The following is a 15505-nucleotide window of genomic DNA, read 5'->3' as shown; positions in this document are numbered from 1 at the left end:
CGACACAGGAGAGCAAAAGGCCGGGGGGGGGGGGAAAAGCCTGATAAAGGGCAGGGCTGGGGGAGGGCGGCGCGGCACCTCGGTGCCCCGGTTTGTGCACCATGACACATGTCCCCAGCTTCCTGAGCAAAACAGGCATCCCGCGGCCTCTGATGTGCAGCCAGAGCTCCCGCGAAGCACACGGAGCCCCTCTTAATGAGCCTCCCGCCCGCCAGGGCAGACTGCTGACTCCGCAAGAGCCGACCAGCTCGCCAGTGGGGTCCAGCGGGCTTTGCCCTCCTAGAAACAAGGCCCCATTGTCCCGCTCCGCCCTCCCCTGCCGCCCACCCGCTCCCAGAATCCTCTGGGCTGTGGTTCTGCCTGCAGCTGAGGCCTCAGTTCCCAGGGGCCAGGGCAGGAGGGAGGAGCGGCAGAGCAGGAGTGGAGAGGAGGCGGCTGGCTGCAGCTGAGCCTCCTACCAAAGGCACGTTCTGTGAATAACAGTCAATGACTACAGGGCACAGAAGTCCCCACGGTAAAGGGTAGGGCTGCTGGGGCGGCTCAGCGCTCTTTCTAGAACACTCCATAGTGTGGGATAAATCTCAATGAGCATCTAGCCGTTTTTTAATAAGAAAACGATATCCAACTTTGCTTTCGGTGGAGAGCGTAGCTTAGAAGGGTGACGCCGGGTGCGTGGAGACGTGTAGCAGGACCCAGCAGGAGCCCACTTGACCTGCATCCTTGGAGGGGGTGTCAGCCAGCTGTGGAAGCCTCTCGTCCCCTGGGAGGGAGGAGCGGTCCTGGTGGAGACCTGCCCTGGGGCTGTGTCCCCCACAGCACTCACAGAGGGTGCTGGGCTGAGTGGCCCCGGGAAGGCAAGGAGCCCCAGCTGGGAAGGCCGGGCGGAGCCCTCAGGCCCAGCGCACACCGTCTGGGCAAGAGGCAAGGGGATCCCTGGTGACGGATGCCAGGCCTCAGGGAGAGACCACAGCCAGGTCCTGGTGCTCAATCCACAGGCCCCACAGCCACAGGCTCAGCCCCATGGTGGGCACTAGATGACAGGGACAGAGCCACCAGGGTCCCCACTCAGCCTCACAGGCCCAGAGGAGAGGCCACCGGCAGCTGCTTCCCAGACACAAACCCAGCATCCTCCCCCTAGAAACAGATGGGACCTGACCTCCTGGCCACTCCCCTCTGACCACCCAACTCCAGGCAGCTGCAAGGCCCGGCCTCTGCTTTCAAGTACAGTCTCCGGTGTCCCGAGGGCCACCGCTGCTGAGGACACTCTGTTGCGCACACGTGGAGGCCCCTTCGTGACTCTGGCGCTCAGGGGAGAAGGTGCCCCTTGGGGACAGGCTCCTGTCCAACCAGGAATGAACCGGAGCCCGGCACCGTGGCAAAGTGCCACATGCAAGCTGGGTTCCACTGAGGTAGGAGCCTCCCCTGTGACAGCCACTGCAGACCCAGGATGTGTGTCCAGTGGTGAGTGCCCGGTCCCCCGAGCAGGGACACTGCTTCCTCTGGCTCGAGCACCCACAGCGTCCCGCACAGGGACTGGCCTTGTCCCCCTCCTGCGAGAGGGAGGCTGAGGCAGCACCTGATCCTGCTCAGAGGCCTTGTGGCTGCTGTTCCTTCTTCCTGGACTGTTTTTCCATGTGGTCATCGCACAGCGGCCAGCGTCAGGCATGCAAAGAGCTGACAGCCCTGGGCTGGGGGAAGGAGCCTGGCTGTCCTGGAGCTACCCCGAGTGGAGGGCCGGGGGGAGATGTCCGAGTCCACTTGCCCCAGGGCCCAGCCTCGAGCCGGTCCCACCCAGATGCTGGGAGAAAGGGACCTTGACCTGACCCTGGTCCAGCTCCAGCCCACACAGCCTGTCCGGCCCAGAGGGGGCGGCACCTCCCAGAGGGCGGCTGGCACAGGGAGACAGCTTCCTTCCCCAGCGAGACGCTCCGCTCTGAGGAGGGCGGCGGGCGCCAGCAGACCTCCCTGAGGAGATGGTGCCCAGGAGTCTCTCAGGAGCATCCAGTGGGCGGCCACCTTCCCAGGTCAGGACACACGGTGGCAGGGCTTCGGGAGACTGGGACCGAGGGTGGGCTGCTGACGATCAGGGGCGGGAAGCAGTGGCCCGTTCCTGCTGGGTCCACAAGGCCTTCTGAGGAGAAGGAAGGGAGAGAGGGACGGAGGGAAGTGGGGCTGGGGGTCCACGGGTGCTGGGGATGCTGGGCCAGTGGCCTGGTCAGCCGTCCTCTGCATGGGGCCTGCCCAGCCACGACTCTGCTTGCTGGGGGTGTAGGAAGGGCTGGGAAGGTGCCCCGAGGCGGGCCTGTGTGCCCGTGTGGCGTCCAGGCTCTGCCATGTCCAGGAAGCTGGACATGCCCCAGCCCCACCTGGCACATGCCCGATGGGGTCCACAGTCAGACAGACATGGTTCTGAGGCTCAGGGGGCAGCCAAGCCCTGTGACCCTGACCCTCTCTCTCCCTGGGCACTGGACAAGTTGACTAACATGCTCCCTCCTCTGGAGGAAGGCCTGCACCCTACACACCTGAACAGCCCAGCCAGTACCGCGGCCACCTCCAACCCTGACCGGGGCTGTTCGCAGGGTCCCCTGGGGAGGAGCGTGACCAGGTGTGACGGGCTTCACGGAGGCTTTGCTCCCAGGTGGTCTGGCCCCACCTGGCCTGGCTGGGTCACCTCCCCAGCCCTACCTGGGCCCAGGGCTTCCGCCCCTTCCTCGTCCTCCTTGGCGGACTCGGGGAAGGTTTTCTCAGGTTGGCTGGACAGCGGCTGAGGCCTCTGATGGAGGGTCCTGCCCAGCCGCTAACCCACCGCCCACCACCCACCGCCTGCTGAGAAGCCTCTGGAAGTGGCTGTGGAACCCCTTCCCTCTGCCGTGACAGGCAGCGAGCCCTGCCCAGCAGACACTGCACGCCAGCAGGGCAGGAGGACAAGCCAGCAGGACCAGGGACAAGACGACACGGGGCCAGGAGTGTCGAGGGCCAGGAGTCCCGGAAATGAGGGCCGTGTTGACATGTTGGTGGAAGTGCGGACCCCGGCGTGACGAGGCTTTTTAGATTTTCACGAATGCACCACAGACCCAGGGAGACTCGCACCTCCTGCCTGGCCCTTCTACGGGTTTTCGCCACCTGAACATCCTCGTGACCTGCCCACCAACAGGGATCACGCGGCATGGGGGCCACCTCCCTCCTGCCCAGGGTTGAGAGCAGGGCCACGGCCACCTCAGTGCTGGTCATCCCCCCCACAGCTCCCACGGCCTCTCCAGCCTCTGCCCCAGCTGGCCACAATTTTCCACTGACTTTTGGGACCAGTGTCCACTCCCCAGCTGGACCAGGACCCCCAGGGCAGGAGTGTGGGCTGGTGGAGCCCCCACCAGCCTGCCCAGCCTCACCTCCAGCCCCTCTCTGCTCCTTCCCACAGGCCTTCCTGGGGTGCCCTGGGGCCCTGGGCTGGGGACCCCGCGTTGCCCGTTGATCAGCCCTGGGCTCTGTTCAAGCATCTGTGAAAACCGCGGCTGAGACTGGCCTCGGGAGAGCGCCTCCCTCCCGCAGGGGAGAGGCAAAGTGTGCCAGTCCTTCCTGCCGCTCACAGGAGGGCCCACGGGGCTGACCTGGGGACAGGGCTGCTTCAGGGTCCAGCTGGCCTGCTCAGAGGCCGGCTCCTGCCCAGGACTGGAAGGGCCAGGAGATGAGCAGGAGGGAGAGGGAAGGCTCTGGCCTGGGGCGCGTGGACAGTGCCTGGAGGGAGCAGAGCTGGGGGACACGCTGGACCCAGCCTTGACATTCAGGCTGGCCCCGCCCAGCCCCACTGCAGCCATGGGATAGGGACCCTGATGCTTTCAGGGTCCAACTTCCCAGGCCACTATGGGAGTGCCGGGGGGCCCGTCCTGGCACCCCAGCCCGAGTGCCCCAATCTAGGTAGGGTGAGCTTCTGGTCATGCCTTGTTGGTCCTGCCCAGACTCACCCAGTGGGCATCGCCACACGGTGTAGGGAAAGGGCCTTGAAATGTGCGAGTGTGCAAAGCATGGCAGGACTGTCCGCCAGGCCTCGGGGCCTTTGCACCTGCCAGCCCCTCAGCCGGCATTGCTTTCTCCAGGTCTTCCCTCGGCCGCCTCCTTTCCTGTTAACTCAGATGTCATCTACTCTCACAAGCTCCCGATCACACACTCTGGAGCACGTGGCCCTGACGTCACCCCCCTGGGCATGCACGTACACACACTCTCGTGTAACACCTGTGCACACAGACTCACTGCACATGCTCACTTGCACACACATGTGTACCCCACAAAGGCCACGTGTGCACAATACGAACAGCCAGGGTGAGAAGGCCCTGGGAGCAGGGTCGCGGGACCCTCTGTGGACACAGGCCACAGCTGTGAGGCCAGTCACCAGCACCAGGCCACCCCTGTGCTGTCACCACCCACAGTCCTCGGGGGACGGACACCCAGGGAGGGTGAGTGAATGAGCCAAGATCACAGCTCTGAGCGGGGAGTGACCAGCTTGGCAGGTGATGGCCTGGACACCAGGCGTGGCTTGGACCTTCTACCCTCAGCCCTGTGGGTAGCCATCGTTAGACAGGGCGGACCCCATGCCGACACCCCCCGGCCGCGGCAGAGCCAGGTTTTGTAGGTGGCAGATCCAGTTTGGGGGCTCCCTGTGCAAGGGCCCGAGGCCTGGGGCTCACTGACGTCACAGTGGAGCAGCGTCCTCCTCCCTCTGCCCCCCGCCCTCGGGGGTCCTGAAGCCTGGGGGGACAGCCAGCCGCTGGGGGTGACGCCGGGACTGGACATCCCCGGCCGCTCCCAGGCTGTCTGCTGACTGTGCAGTGGGGACGTAGGTCTCACGACTGAGCCAGCCCCACCTTCTGGTCAGGACCCCCAGCGGTCTTAGGAGTCTCCCGCCACAGGCAGCCCCCGGGGCCCCACGGCCACCACCTGTCATACCTCACGCCGTCCAGCTCCTCCTTCCCCTCAGCCTGCAATGTCCACTTCAGCCTTTCTTCCCACCCTAGGAGAGGAGAAGCACCCCAGCACCCTGTTCTCGGGTGCCCCACACTCTCCCTGGACCTGAAGCTGCAAACCCAGCTCAGCCTTCCGAGTTGTCACCCTGGGCTGGCCCCGGCTCCCTGCCTCGGAGTCCCTGATGCTTCACGGACAGAGCCCACAGCTGCTCCAAACAACCCGGCCGCCATTCCCACCCACCATTCAGAGGGCACACAGCCAGCCAGTCTGACCCTGAGACGGCCAGGCCTCCATGAGCCTGCTGCCAGGAAGCTCCCCTGCAGGACAGGAGGCAGAGGACACTGAGGGACCCTGCTGTCTCACTGCGCCCTCCATGCCTGGCACACACCGGCCTTTCTCAGGGGCTAGAGCTGTAGGAACATGGTGTGAGCACATGCAGGACTGGCCGGGACCTGCCCCTGGCCTCCTGGCTGTCCCTCCACTGTGAGCGCCAGGCCGCTGCCCGTGCTCTGGGCCTGCAGAGTGTCGCCCCAACCTCGTCCTCCGTCCTTCAGCACTAAGGCTGCACTGGATGAGGACAGAGGTGCAGAGAGACCGCTCCTTGGGGCCCTCACGGAGCTCTGCAGACGCCACCCCTCCACCTGTGCTGCCGCCCAGCCTGCCCGGGCCTGGGGGCCAGACCGCCCTGCCCCTCTCCCACACCCCACCCCATGCTCACAGGCTGGTGCTGGGCTCAGTCAAAACTGGTGCAGAAAACTTACATGAGACCTCTGGCTGGGAGGTGACGGCAAGTGGGCACGAGCCCTGTGCCAGGACACCTGAGTGTCACAGGCATCATGAAATAGCATCATCAGAAGATGTGTGTGTGAGCATGTGTGTGCATGTGTCACACCCATATCCACGTGCACAGGCCTCTCTGAGCAGCTAGAGCAGGGCTCTGGAGACCATGGCCTCCACCCCTCTGCTGCTTCCCGCTGGTGACCGCGGCAGGCCACCTGCCCTCTCTGCCCCCTGGCCTGCAAAGGCAAGGTGGTGACGCCACACACGTGGTCTCCCAGGCGCACCTGAAAGGACAGACAAAGGGGAGCCTCCCACTGGCCGCGGACGCGCGTCCAACACTGTCACTGAAGGTGTCCCCACTTTACAAAGCTCGAGACATCTGACACGCTCTTTGGTTTTCAATGGAACACAGCGAGGGCTCCTTGGCGAGGGGCAGGGTCCACCGCCAGGATGCCCAAGAAGGTCCGTGGGCACAGCGGTGAGCGTGGTGCCTCTGCTGCGGCACCCGCACCACAGTGGGCGTCCCGAGACCTGCTTCCTCCCAGCTTGTCCCCACAGAGCCACGGGCTCTGTGTTCAGCTCCCAGGGACCGTCCCAGCAGCCCACCACAAATCCCAGCACCTCTCCCCTTGCCCAGTGAGTGAAAGAGGCCAGAGGGGGGAGGTGACACCCTTGTCCCCCAATAAGAGGTGGCAGGGCCCGATGCAAGTCAGCACCCAGCCCAGGCTCCGGCCACTCCCTACGGCCTTCCTTCCCCTCACAGTCTCCTGGGATAGTTGGGGATCCTGCGGCTCCTGCTCCTTGTGAGATGCAGAAACCCAGGCTCCAGGATGCGCAGACTGGGGAGCCCCAGGCCACCTGGAGCCCCCAGGCCACCGGCAGCTCGCAGTCAGCCCAGGTGGCTCCATACAGACCTGTCCCCACCCCCGCAGGCCGGCTCCAGAAGGGGGGTTTCTCCAGCCAGCCGGGGCTTGTGCACTGCCCCTGGCTGGTCCCAGCAGGTTCCCCGCCTGCCCTGTCCCCGCTCCTGGCCCTGGGCCCACAGCACAGCTCCTGGCCCTTCCCAGACTTGGTGGGGAGGGTTGAAAGATGCCTGCGCTTCTGGCAGAGCCCCCAGTGGGGTCCTCAGCAGCCCCCAGTCTGGCCAGTGCTGAGGCGATCAGTGGGCATGACGGCGGCCAGCTGCTCGCTCGGTCCGGAGACAGAGCAAAGCTGCTCCGTCACACTCCTGGACGATCCCCCGCGTTCTGCTCTGGAATCACCAGGACAGCCAAACCCCAGGAATCTCTGTCTGCTTGAAGGGATCAAATCCGCCAGGTCGCTGCCCACGCTCGGGTCCTGGAAAGTCTCTTGGACACGGTTTAGGCCGCAGCTTCTGGATTTGATTACGAAGAAATCAGCTCCCCATCTCAACCCTCCTCTGCACACTGGGCTGCTGGAATGTGCGCCTGGCCGACTCTCAGCAGCTCAGGTGTTTCTTGAAGCCACCGGGCTGACCAGCACCCACCTGGATAGTGCAGGAAGAGAGACGCAGGACCTGCCAGGGCCCCAGATTGTCACAACCAGATGACTTACAGCAAGAGAGTGCACTCTCCAGTCTGGAGCCCCGAAGTCCCAAGTCAAGCGGCAGGCAGCCACGCTCCCTCCAGAGGCTCCGCGAGGCTCCTGCCTGCACCTTCCAGCTCCTGGCAGCTCCTGGTGGCTCCAGGTGTCCTTTGGCTTGTGGCCACAGCGCTCCTGCCTCTGTCTCTGTCTTTACCCGGCTTCTCTCTGAACCCCTTCTAAGGATGCCGTCTTTGGGTCCAAAGCCTGCCAGGTCCCCCAGGACAATCACTGAGGTCCTGGATGTAGTCGTCTGTGCAGGGACCCCCCCCACATGAGAAGCTGGAGGGGAGACCTGAGGGGCGAGCCCCCACCCTGGACACGTAGCATGCCCCCCCCCCCGCACTCCCCGCAGGAGCAGGCAGGGCCCTCGCCACCCACGACCCTGAGCACTGGCTGCGCTCTGGGCCCTGGTAAAGCGCCTCCCCGGCCCTGGAATCGGGCACCTGCTCCTTGTAATTCTCCAAGAGGCTGGAGCAGAGGCTCACCCAGGGTCACCTGGCCAGCAGGTGGCCAAGCTGGGCTTGCTCCAGTGTGGCCAACTCTGAATGCTGGCCACATCACCCACTAGAGGTCACCCACCTAAGCTGAGCTGAGCTGGGTTCGCCAAGCAGCCCTGGCTCTCAGCCACATCTGTCCCAGGAATGCCTAGTTATGTCTGTCCTAGAGCCACCAAGAGGCCTGGGCCTGCTGCCGCTGACCCTCCTACTCTCTGTCCTCAAGCAGATGGGTGACATGGGTGGATGGGGTGGGTTGAGGCCTCAGCTCCGCACTGAGTCAGAGCTCAGTGTGTGGCAGCCACTGTTGCCCTCGGTCCCCTCCAAGGTGCCCGCGTCCCCTCTCCACCCAGCTGCTGTCTAGGGCCTCTCTGGTTTTCAGTGATGCACGTAGTGGGTGGATGGGGGACGAGGACGGTGGCTTTGTCTCATGAGCAGCTGCACACGGGGACAGGCTGGGAAGTCCACTGCTGAGTGGCGCAGGGCTCTGATGGCCTGCCAGGGGTGATAGCCAGGCCTGTTTGCTTTGCCTTATCTGGGTGTCCTGCACCAACCTCCCTGTGGAGGTTATCAGTCGGCAGCGGCCGTGGCCTTTCCCACGCCACCGTCTGTGCCCACGACCGAGGCCCCTCCCAGCAGAGCCCGTCTTCCAGAGTCGCTCCATCAGCTCTTGGCCGAGGGCTGCAGAGCTGCTCTCCAAGGAGGGGGTCTGAGGTGGCGAGCAGGAGGGACCCCTGGACACCTCCTCCAGCTGACGGCACACAGAAGCCCCTGGGTCCCAGCTGGCCAGCCAGCAGCAGAGTGCCCGGGACCTGAACGACGGGCACTCACTCTCACGCCCGCTGGGCTCCGGGTGCAGGAGCCGAGGCCCAGGTGGGGCGAGCAGGTCCTGGAGGCTCCCAGGCACCTGCTCCGGCCTCTGCAGCTCTGGGTGGCCGCCGTTTTGTGTCCCTTGACTTGAAGACCACGACTTGGATCTCTGCCTTCTCTGCATGGCTCCTCCCTGGGCACCATGTCCAGATGGCCCCTTTCCCTAGAGTCACAGTCACACCTATTAGGGCCACACTATTGACCTGGTCTTACCTTGGTTACGTCCACAAGGACCCACAGCACAGACCGACGGTTACGGCTCCCACTGCTCCACGCTCTGGCCACCCTGGTCAACGTAGCAGCTTGTCAGGGGAGGCCGGATCCCAGCAGGAAAACGGGAGGGGGCCCAGGCACCCAGCGGTCCCTGTCCTCTGGAAGACCCCCTCCCTCCTGGTCCACAGCATGCCCACATCTGCCAGGTGGAGTACAGTCAGAGGCTGGGCCCAGGCTGACCTGGGCCCTCAGGGTCCAGAACTGATGCCCACGTTCCTGTGCTTGGTTTTGGCCTCACAACCCCAAAGGGTGCCTGGACCAGGCTCCTCCCGGAGGCACCCGAGGCTCAGAGAGAGCCAGCTGGTCAACGAAGCCCAGCTGGCCGGGGTGGCGAGGCATCCAAAGAAAGTGCATTGGCACCGCAGCCTGAGGGCCCAACAGCGCCACCTGGGAAAAGCCAGAGACCTGTGCCCCTTGGTGTAGACGGTGAGGGACACACTTCTGGGGGTCAGAAGCTCCCAGGGACTCTCAGGAGCAGCTCCGCCAAGGAGCATGCGCCTAGTTCGATTCCAGCTCTCACTTGCTCGCTGTGTGGCTGGGGCAAGTCTCCTGACCTCTCTGCGCCTCCGTTTCCTCCTCTGAAAACTGGGCATGAAAATAGCACCAGTCGCTGAGCTTGTCCTGGGAAATGAAGTGGAAGGAGCCAGGCTCCCCTGGGCCTGGAGAAGCGAAGTGCTCACCCTTGAGAGCAGCTTGCGGCTCTGGCCGAGGTCGGCTCAGTGGCCCCGAGCTGCTCTACCCTAATTTATGTCCGCGGTGAGCCCCTGTCCCCGTCCCTGCCACAGACCATGACATCTTACTCTCAAAGCCTGTCAGAGCCACTAGAAAGGCGATAAATCTCCGGCCTTTGCCACCCTCCCCCTCCTCCCCGTAGAGACCACGCTGTCAGAAACGTGTCCGGCCTGTGAAACTGAACCCACCCCGGCACGCCCCGAGAAAGTGGCGGCATCTGTAGCCGCCATCGCCTTATCTGATGGGAAACCAATACCCGCCTTTCCCCCGCCCCAGGCTCTGGGGAGAGTTTTGCAGGAGGAGCTTTGCCTTGATCTAATCGGGGTTCGCCCCCAGGACGGGCAAACGTCCACAGAGGGGCCAGGTGGAGCCACAGCCGCCCGGAGGGAAATCAGGGGGACAGAAGGAGAGTCACAGACCCCCGACCCGGCCACCAGCTCCCGCTCTGGATCTGTCTTGCCACAGGTTTGGGGCAATGACGACAGTCCTCTCTTATTCTCCGGGAAAGGACATAACTGACTTATAGAAAGAACGGCCCGAGGGTGGATTTGGGACTTCAGGGGTGGCTTGGGGTCTTCAGGGGTGGCTTGCCCCAGAGTTCAAATAATACCTCCAGAAACTGACTCCCCGGGGCCACTGGGCCCCATCTAGGCTCTGCTTGGACCTCATGTGGTCAGAGGTGCTGCCGCAGCTCCCGGCACCACATGACTCCAGCTCTCCGTGCAGGAGGGAAAGGTGAAAGTCTGTCCCAGCCAGAACCCCCAGGTGGCTGCACTGGTCTGGCTCGAACCTGCACCTGGCCAGGTGAAAGGTCTTTGCTGGACTCAGGCCTCCAAGTTCTGCTAGCCCCAGAGAACTTGGACTCAAAGGGGTCACACAGGGAGTCAACGCCAGCTCAGGCGCCTGGGCGTTGGGAAAGGGAGGCAGACCTCAGAGCGGGCCGAGAAAGGTAGCAGCCGCAGCTCCTCCCACACGGCCGGCTGGGGCGGGGCTGCTGGGCACTGCAAGGTGAGTGTCCCCGGGACCCAGCTCACAGTAAGCCCACCCCCAGCTCACAGTACATCCCGTCCAGGCAGGCTGCAGGCCCGGCAGGCGCAGCCACTGGGAAGTGCACCTGAGCGTCCCGCCTCTGTTGCAGGAGAGCACCACACACCCCACCCAGCGAGGAGCAGAGCGTGGCCAGCTCGCGGCAGAGCCTGAGGTCCAGGAGTCGGCAGCCCGCTGCCTGGGGCTCCTCCCTGCACCCCCAGCCCCGCTGCCCGCGGTCCTGCCTCTGCTTCTGCACCTGGTCCCCGTGGCCCCGCCTTTCCCTGTGGACACTCTGCCTGCACCAGGCCCCGCAGGGTCACCCAGGACGACCGCGGATCCTTCACTCACCACACGGCGAGGACCCTGTCCCAGTAAGGCCACGGAGACGGGTGGCAGGGGTTGGCACAGATACCCGGGGGGCACTTTTGGCCACACGTCAGGGAGGAGATAACGGCTCTGCAGACGGGCGCAGATCTTGTCTGTACAGACAGAGCCACTGCTGCCGGGGACAAGCCCTAGTCCATGGAGCTCCTGGTTCATGGAGCTTCCTGCAAGGACCTTTGACCCCACCAACGAGTGACAGCGAGCCCCGGCCCACTGAGGCCACCATGCCCCAGCTGCTCCTCGGAGCTCCCACCCACTTCCCCAGGGGGGGCTTCTGTGGACCCGGGTACTCCACGAGGAAGCTAAGATTCAGCTGTCCCCAAAGGCCGCGTGTAGGGGATGCGGCACCCCCACGGCTCCCCGTGCACCCTGGGTCCCTGTCGGGAAGCCATGGCTGGAAGGCACACCAGCCTGAGCCTTGTGCTCTCCAGCCTGGCGCTCGGGCTCCCCGAGGCACCCGCAGCCCTCCAGTGAGCACGCGAGCTTGGGGCCCAGCCCGGGGCGCAGTGAAGAGGAGGGACACTCTCTCTGCCTCCGGGGACTCAGAATCTAGAAATAGAAGGTGCCCAGTGAGACCCAGGTAACCTGCTAGACGTGACTTCAACACCGCAGCGGTGGCTTCAGGGGTGCAGACGGGTGGCTTCTGTGCCACAGCTGGGGGGGCGTCTACGTCATCGACAGACAGATGGCTTCTAGAGCAGGTGTCCGTCTCCCCAGGCTGGAGGCTGAAGTCCCGGCCAGCCTGGCCATCATGGCCAGGTTCTATCGAGGGCTCTTCCCGCTGTGTCCTCACGGGAGCCCTCTGTGCACAGCCACCTTCTTGTAGGGCACTGATGCCACTGTGGGCCCACCCGTGACTCATCCAGGCCCCGCTGTCCCAGGGCACCACCTCCAATGCCCCCATGTTGGGAGGTCAGGCCAGCAGCACATGGATCCGTGGGGCTGCCAACACCCACAGGAGACGGGTCAGCACCACAGCATTAGCACAAACCCGTGACCGTGCAGACGAGAGGAAACGTCAGTGTTTGTAGGGCAAGGGTCGCGACACTGGAGCCAGGCATCCGGCCACTTAGGTTGGCGAAATGAAACTTGCAACCGGCCTGGTGTCCGAACACACCTCGGGTGGCTTCTCCATCAAGAGGACTCTCTCAGATGTTCCCTGGGTGCTGCCAAGCGGCGGACACCCTTGCCCATGACCCCTCGGGACTCCCAGAGGACGAAGCCCAGGGGTGAATCACCGGGAGCCTGGGACGCCCAGCTGCAGTCTCGTTTGTGAGCACCCCAGCTGCCTGGTGATTGACAGGCGGACACGCGGTCCAATCCATCACGAGGCCAGAGCACGGAGACAGGTCCGTGCAGAGCTGAAACAGATGTCAGCGCAGGAGGGTGTTGAAGGGGACGTGGAGGGCCAGCGGCCCGTGTCCTGTCCATGTTCCAGACGGCCGCTGACCCTGGTTGCTCTCCTTAAATACGTAACTACATGCTCGAGTGTTCTGGCATCCGGATGCCTATGGTAAACCAATTCCCAATTTTTCAGAAAAATGAAACATGCACTCTTTCCTCCTTGGTACGTTGGCATCATCTGCCATGGGGCTAAAGGTCACTCTCAGCAAGCCTCGGTTTCACCACTTTTAAGTCACAAAGAAGACCCTGGTCCGGACACCAAACAATCAGCCCTCTGTTCGCCGGGCATCAAGAAACAGGTCTGAAGCCCTTCCAGAGACTTCGACCCCATGTTGATTGACATTAAGGCAAGCTCTGAGTTTGGGAGTGAAGCATGTCACACGGACATTCCCCAGCTTCTCCTGAGGGATTCCCGGCTGAGGACGCTGGACAGTCCTGGGCCGAACAGAGAGCCAGACCTAAACGCCTGTCCGCGGTGTGAATGAGGACGCCAGGCCACACGGCTCGGGCTATCCAGCTGGGGAGACCTGGACGGCTGTGGGGGTGGCTTTCAAGGTTGACCCTAGACCGGACGCTTGGGATCTCCTGGAAACCTGACCACTCTGTGGTGAGAGGTCAGTCCCGCCCAGCTCCAGGGATCTCCGACTCGGGGCATCTGTGTTCCCAATTCTCACTCTGTCACTTGGACCACACCCGGGTGGGTGACTCCGAAGCCAATCCAGGATTGTGAGCAGCCACCAGGGGCTCAGGGGGTCCTAACCACAGGGCAGGAAAAGGACCCTGGAGGCCCTGGGCCATCAGCAGTGACCTTAGCAGCCCTCCCTCAGAGACTGGCCAAGACGTAGCGGCTGAACAGTTAAAGTCCTGCCCGTGCCCTGGCCTGGCCTCTGCAGAGTGGGCCACGTGGGAGCCCTAACACGGCAACGAGCTAAAGGTCAGCTCACCCAGAGCCCTGTCCCCAGGTCCAGGGGCAAGTGCTGATGAGAGAACGGGACACAGTCCCAGAGACACAGGGCGAGGTCAGGTGAAGTCGGGGTGGAGACCGGGGAAGCGGCCACAGCCAAGGACCCCTGGAGCCACGGGAAGCTGGAGGGGCCAGGAAGGAGCCTCCCCGAGCCTTTGGAGGAGGCACAGCCTGCCTCGCCCACCCCCGCCTCCAGGTCGCGAGCATCCATTTCTGCTTGAAAAAGCCACCCGTGTTCTGGGGCCATGGCAGCCTCAGAACATGGACCCAACTAACAGGTCACCCCCAGGCCCACCGGGCACCCCTTGTTTAAGGACAGGAGAAATTTCCACTTTGAAAGGGGGAAGCTTTGGCATGGCCCACCTTCTCCAAACACCAGAACCGGCCCTGCTCCTACACAGAGACCAGGAATGAGGAGCCCCGCTGGCCCCGGCTGGCCCCGGCTGGCCCCGGCTGGGAGGGATGCACGTCCCCAGAGGCCCCGAAGCTGCAAACAGTCCTCAACGGTTGGTCAGCGTCAGCCTCGCCATCCCTGCAGGAAGCCAGTCTGCAATCCTGGGTGCTGCCCCAAGCCAAGGCACCCAGGCGCTGACCCTGCGCACAGCCGGGCCTGCTCCGGAGACTCGCACCCTGCAGGTGCCCTCCCGCCACACGCCCGTCCCTAGTCCCAGCCAACTGCAGAGGGTTCCAGATGCCAGACATGTTCGCCACTGTCACCAAGGGGCGAAGGTCCTCTAGGGCCTGAGTCCTCCACTCCACCTGACGGGCGTGGGCGCCAGCCAAGTCCATGGCCCCATGCCTACCAAGGGACAGAAGCAGCATGGTGCCATGGCTGAGAGCCTGCGCCAGCCCCACCAGCTGAGAGGGCACACAACCCCCGCCACGGACTAGAGACTAGGGCGCCATGAGGGTGGGCTGGGGCACCATGAGGGTGGGGCAAGATCTCCCCTCCTTGGAGCTGAGTCTCTCGTCTTCAGAAGGGGATGATGACCCCCCTGTTGTGGCATGGAGGGACAGCATGCTTGACACTCCAGAGGAGAGGCAGTGGGTGGGATAGCACTTGAACTTCCTTCTGTCTCTTGTCTCCCGTGGCCAGTTGTTTGGCCACTTCTGGGCAGTCTGGACTAAAACCATGAGGCCTTTGGAATCAAGTGGAAGCAGCAAGTAGGCGGGTTGGAGAGGGGCCTGTGGCTGTGACCCTCCTGGGACATGCGTCCTGTCCACTGCGCGGGCAGGGCCAAGGGGCAGGAACACCTCTGGAGATAGCAGGGGAGGGGCAGGAGAGCAGGTAGCGTCCCTGGGGCTGGGGGGGAGCTAGAAGAGAGAGGCCAGGTCCCTGAGGCTGGGGACGGACGGGCAGGAGAGAGCGCGAGGTCCCCTGGGCTCCAGGTGCGCAGCACTGCTCGGTGCCTCGGCCTTCTCCACGCAGGCCTGTCCCCCCCTCGGCGCCCACCAGTCAAGCCCGAGCCCCTGATGCGTACTTCAGAGCCCTGGCTTCCCTGCTCGCTCACCAGCTCACCCTCACCATGGCCACCCCGCCCCACCTCGACCCCACTGTCCCCTGTCCCAGTGCAGGCCAGGCACTGGCCTTCAGCTCAGACCCCCTTCCCAGGAACCTTGTCACCTCCTCTCTGCGTGCCCAGAGCCCCACCTTAATCCCCCTGCAGCCCCAGGGCTCAGGTCAGTGCCTGGCACACAGTAGGTGCGCAGCAAGTGAATGGGATGAGTTGATTCAATCGGCCTCACTGCACTTGCTGTGGCTGGGCTGTCCCAAGCCCCAGGACTCAGCAGGGAGCAGAAAAGATCAAGATCTCTGACCTCCCAGCAGCATCCCAATGGGGGGGGGGGCTGGGGAGCAAGAAAAGTAAGTGGGACGGGTCTTAGAGCTTGCCAAGGGCCAAGGGACAACGGGAAGCCGGGAAGGGACGTTGGGAATGCTGGGGCCTGGAGAGTCGAAAATCCCAAGAGTGGACCCGAGGGGCCGTCGGACTGTGGACCCCAGGCCATGGAGGAA

The 15505-nt window shown here is 63.9% G+C and overlaps 1 protein-coding gene across 1 annotated transcript; it reads left to right on the top strand.

The window, feature by feature from the left end:
• The first annotated feature begins 6186 nt into the window (after positions 1-6186).
• LOC125613090 lies at positions 6187-15226 on the top strand. Its single transcript, XM_048792403.1, has 4 exons — positions 6187-6214; positions 9853-10051; positions 10539-10718; positions 10849-15226. Exons 1-4 carry the CDS (start codon positions 6187-6189, stop codon positions 11705-11707), a joined length of 1266 nt encoding a protein of 421 aa, XP_048648360.1. The 3' UTR covers positions 11708-15226.
• The last annotated feature ends 279 nt before the right edge of the window (positions 15227-15505 follow it).

The sequence above is a fragment of the Marmota marmota genome, unplaced genomic scaffold, assembly GCF_001458135.2.
Source record: "Marmota marmota marmota unplaced genomic scaffold, marMar, whole genome shotgun sequence".
NCBI lineage: Eukaryota > Metazoa > Chordata > Mammalia > Rodentia > Sciuridae > Marmota > Marmota marmota.
Note: the sequence above shows the minus strand (reverse complement) of the source record. Positions and strands in the feature narration are given on the sequence as shown.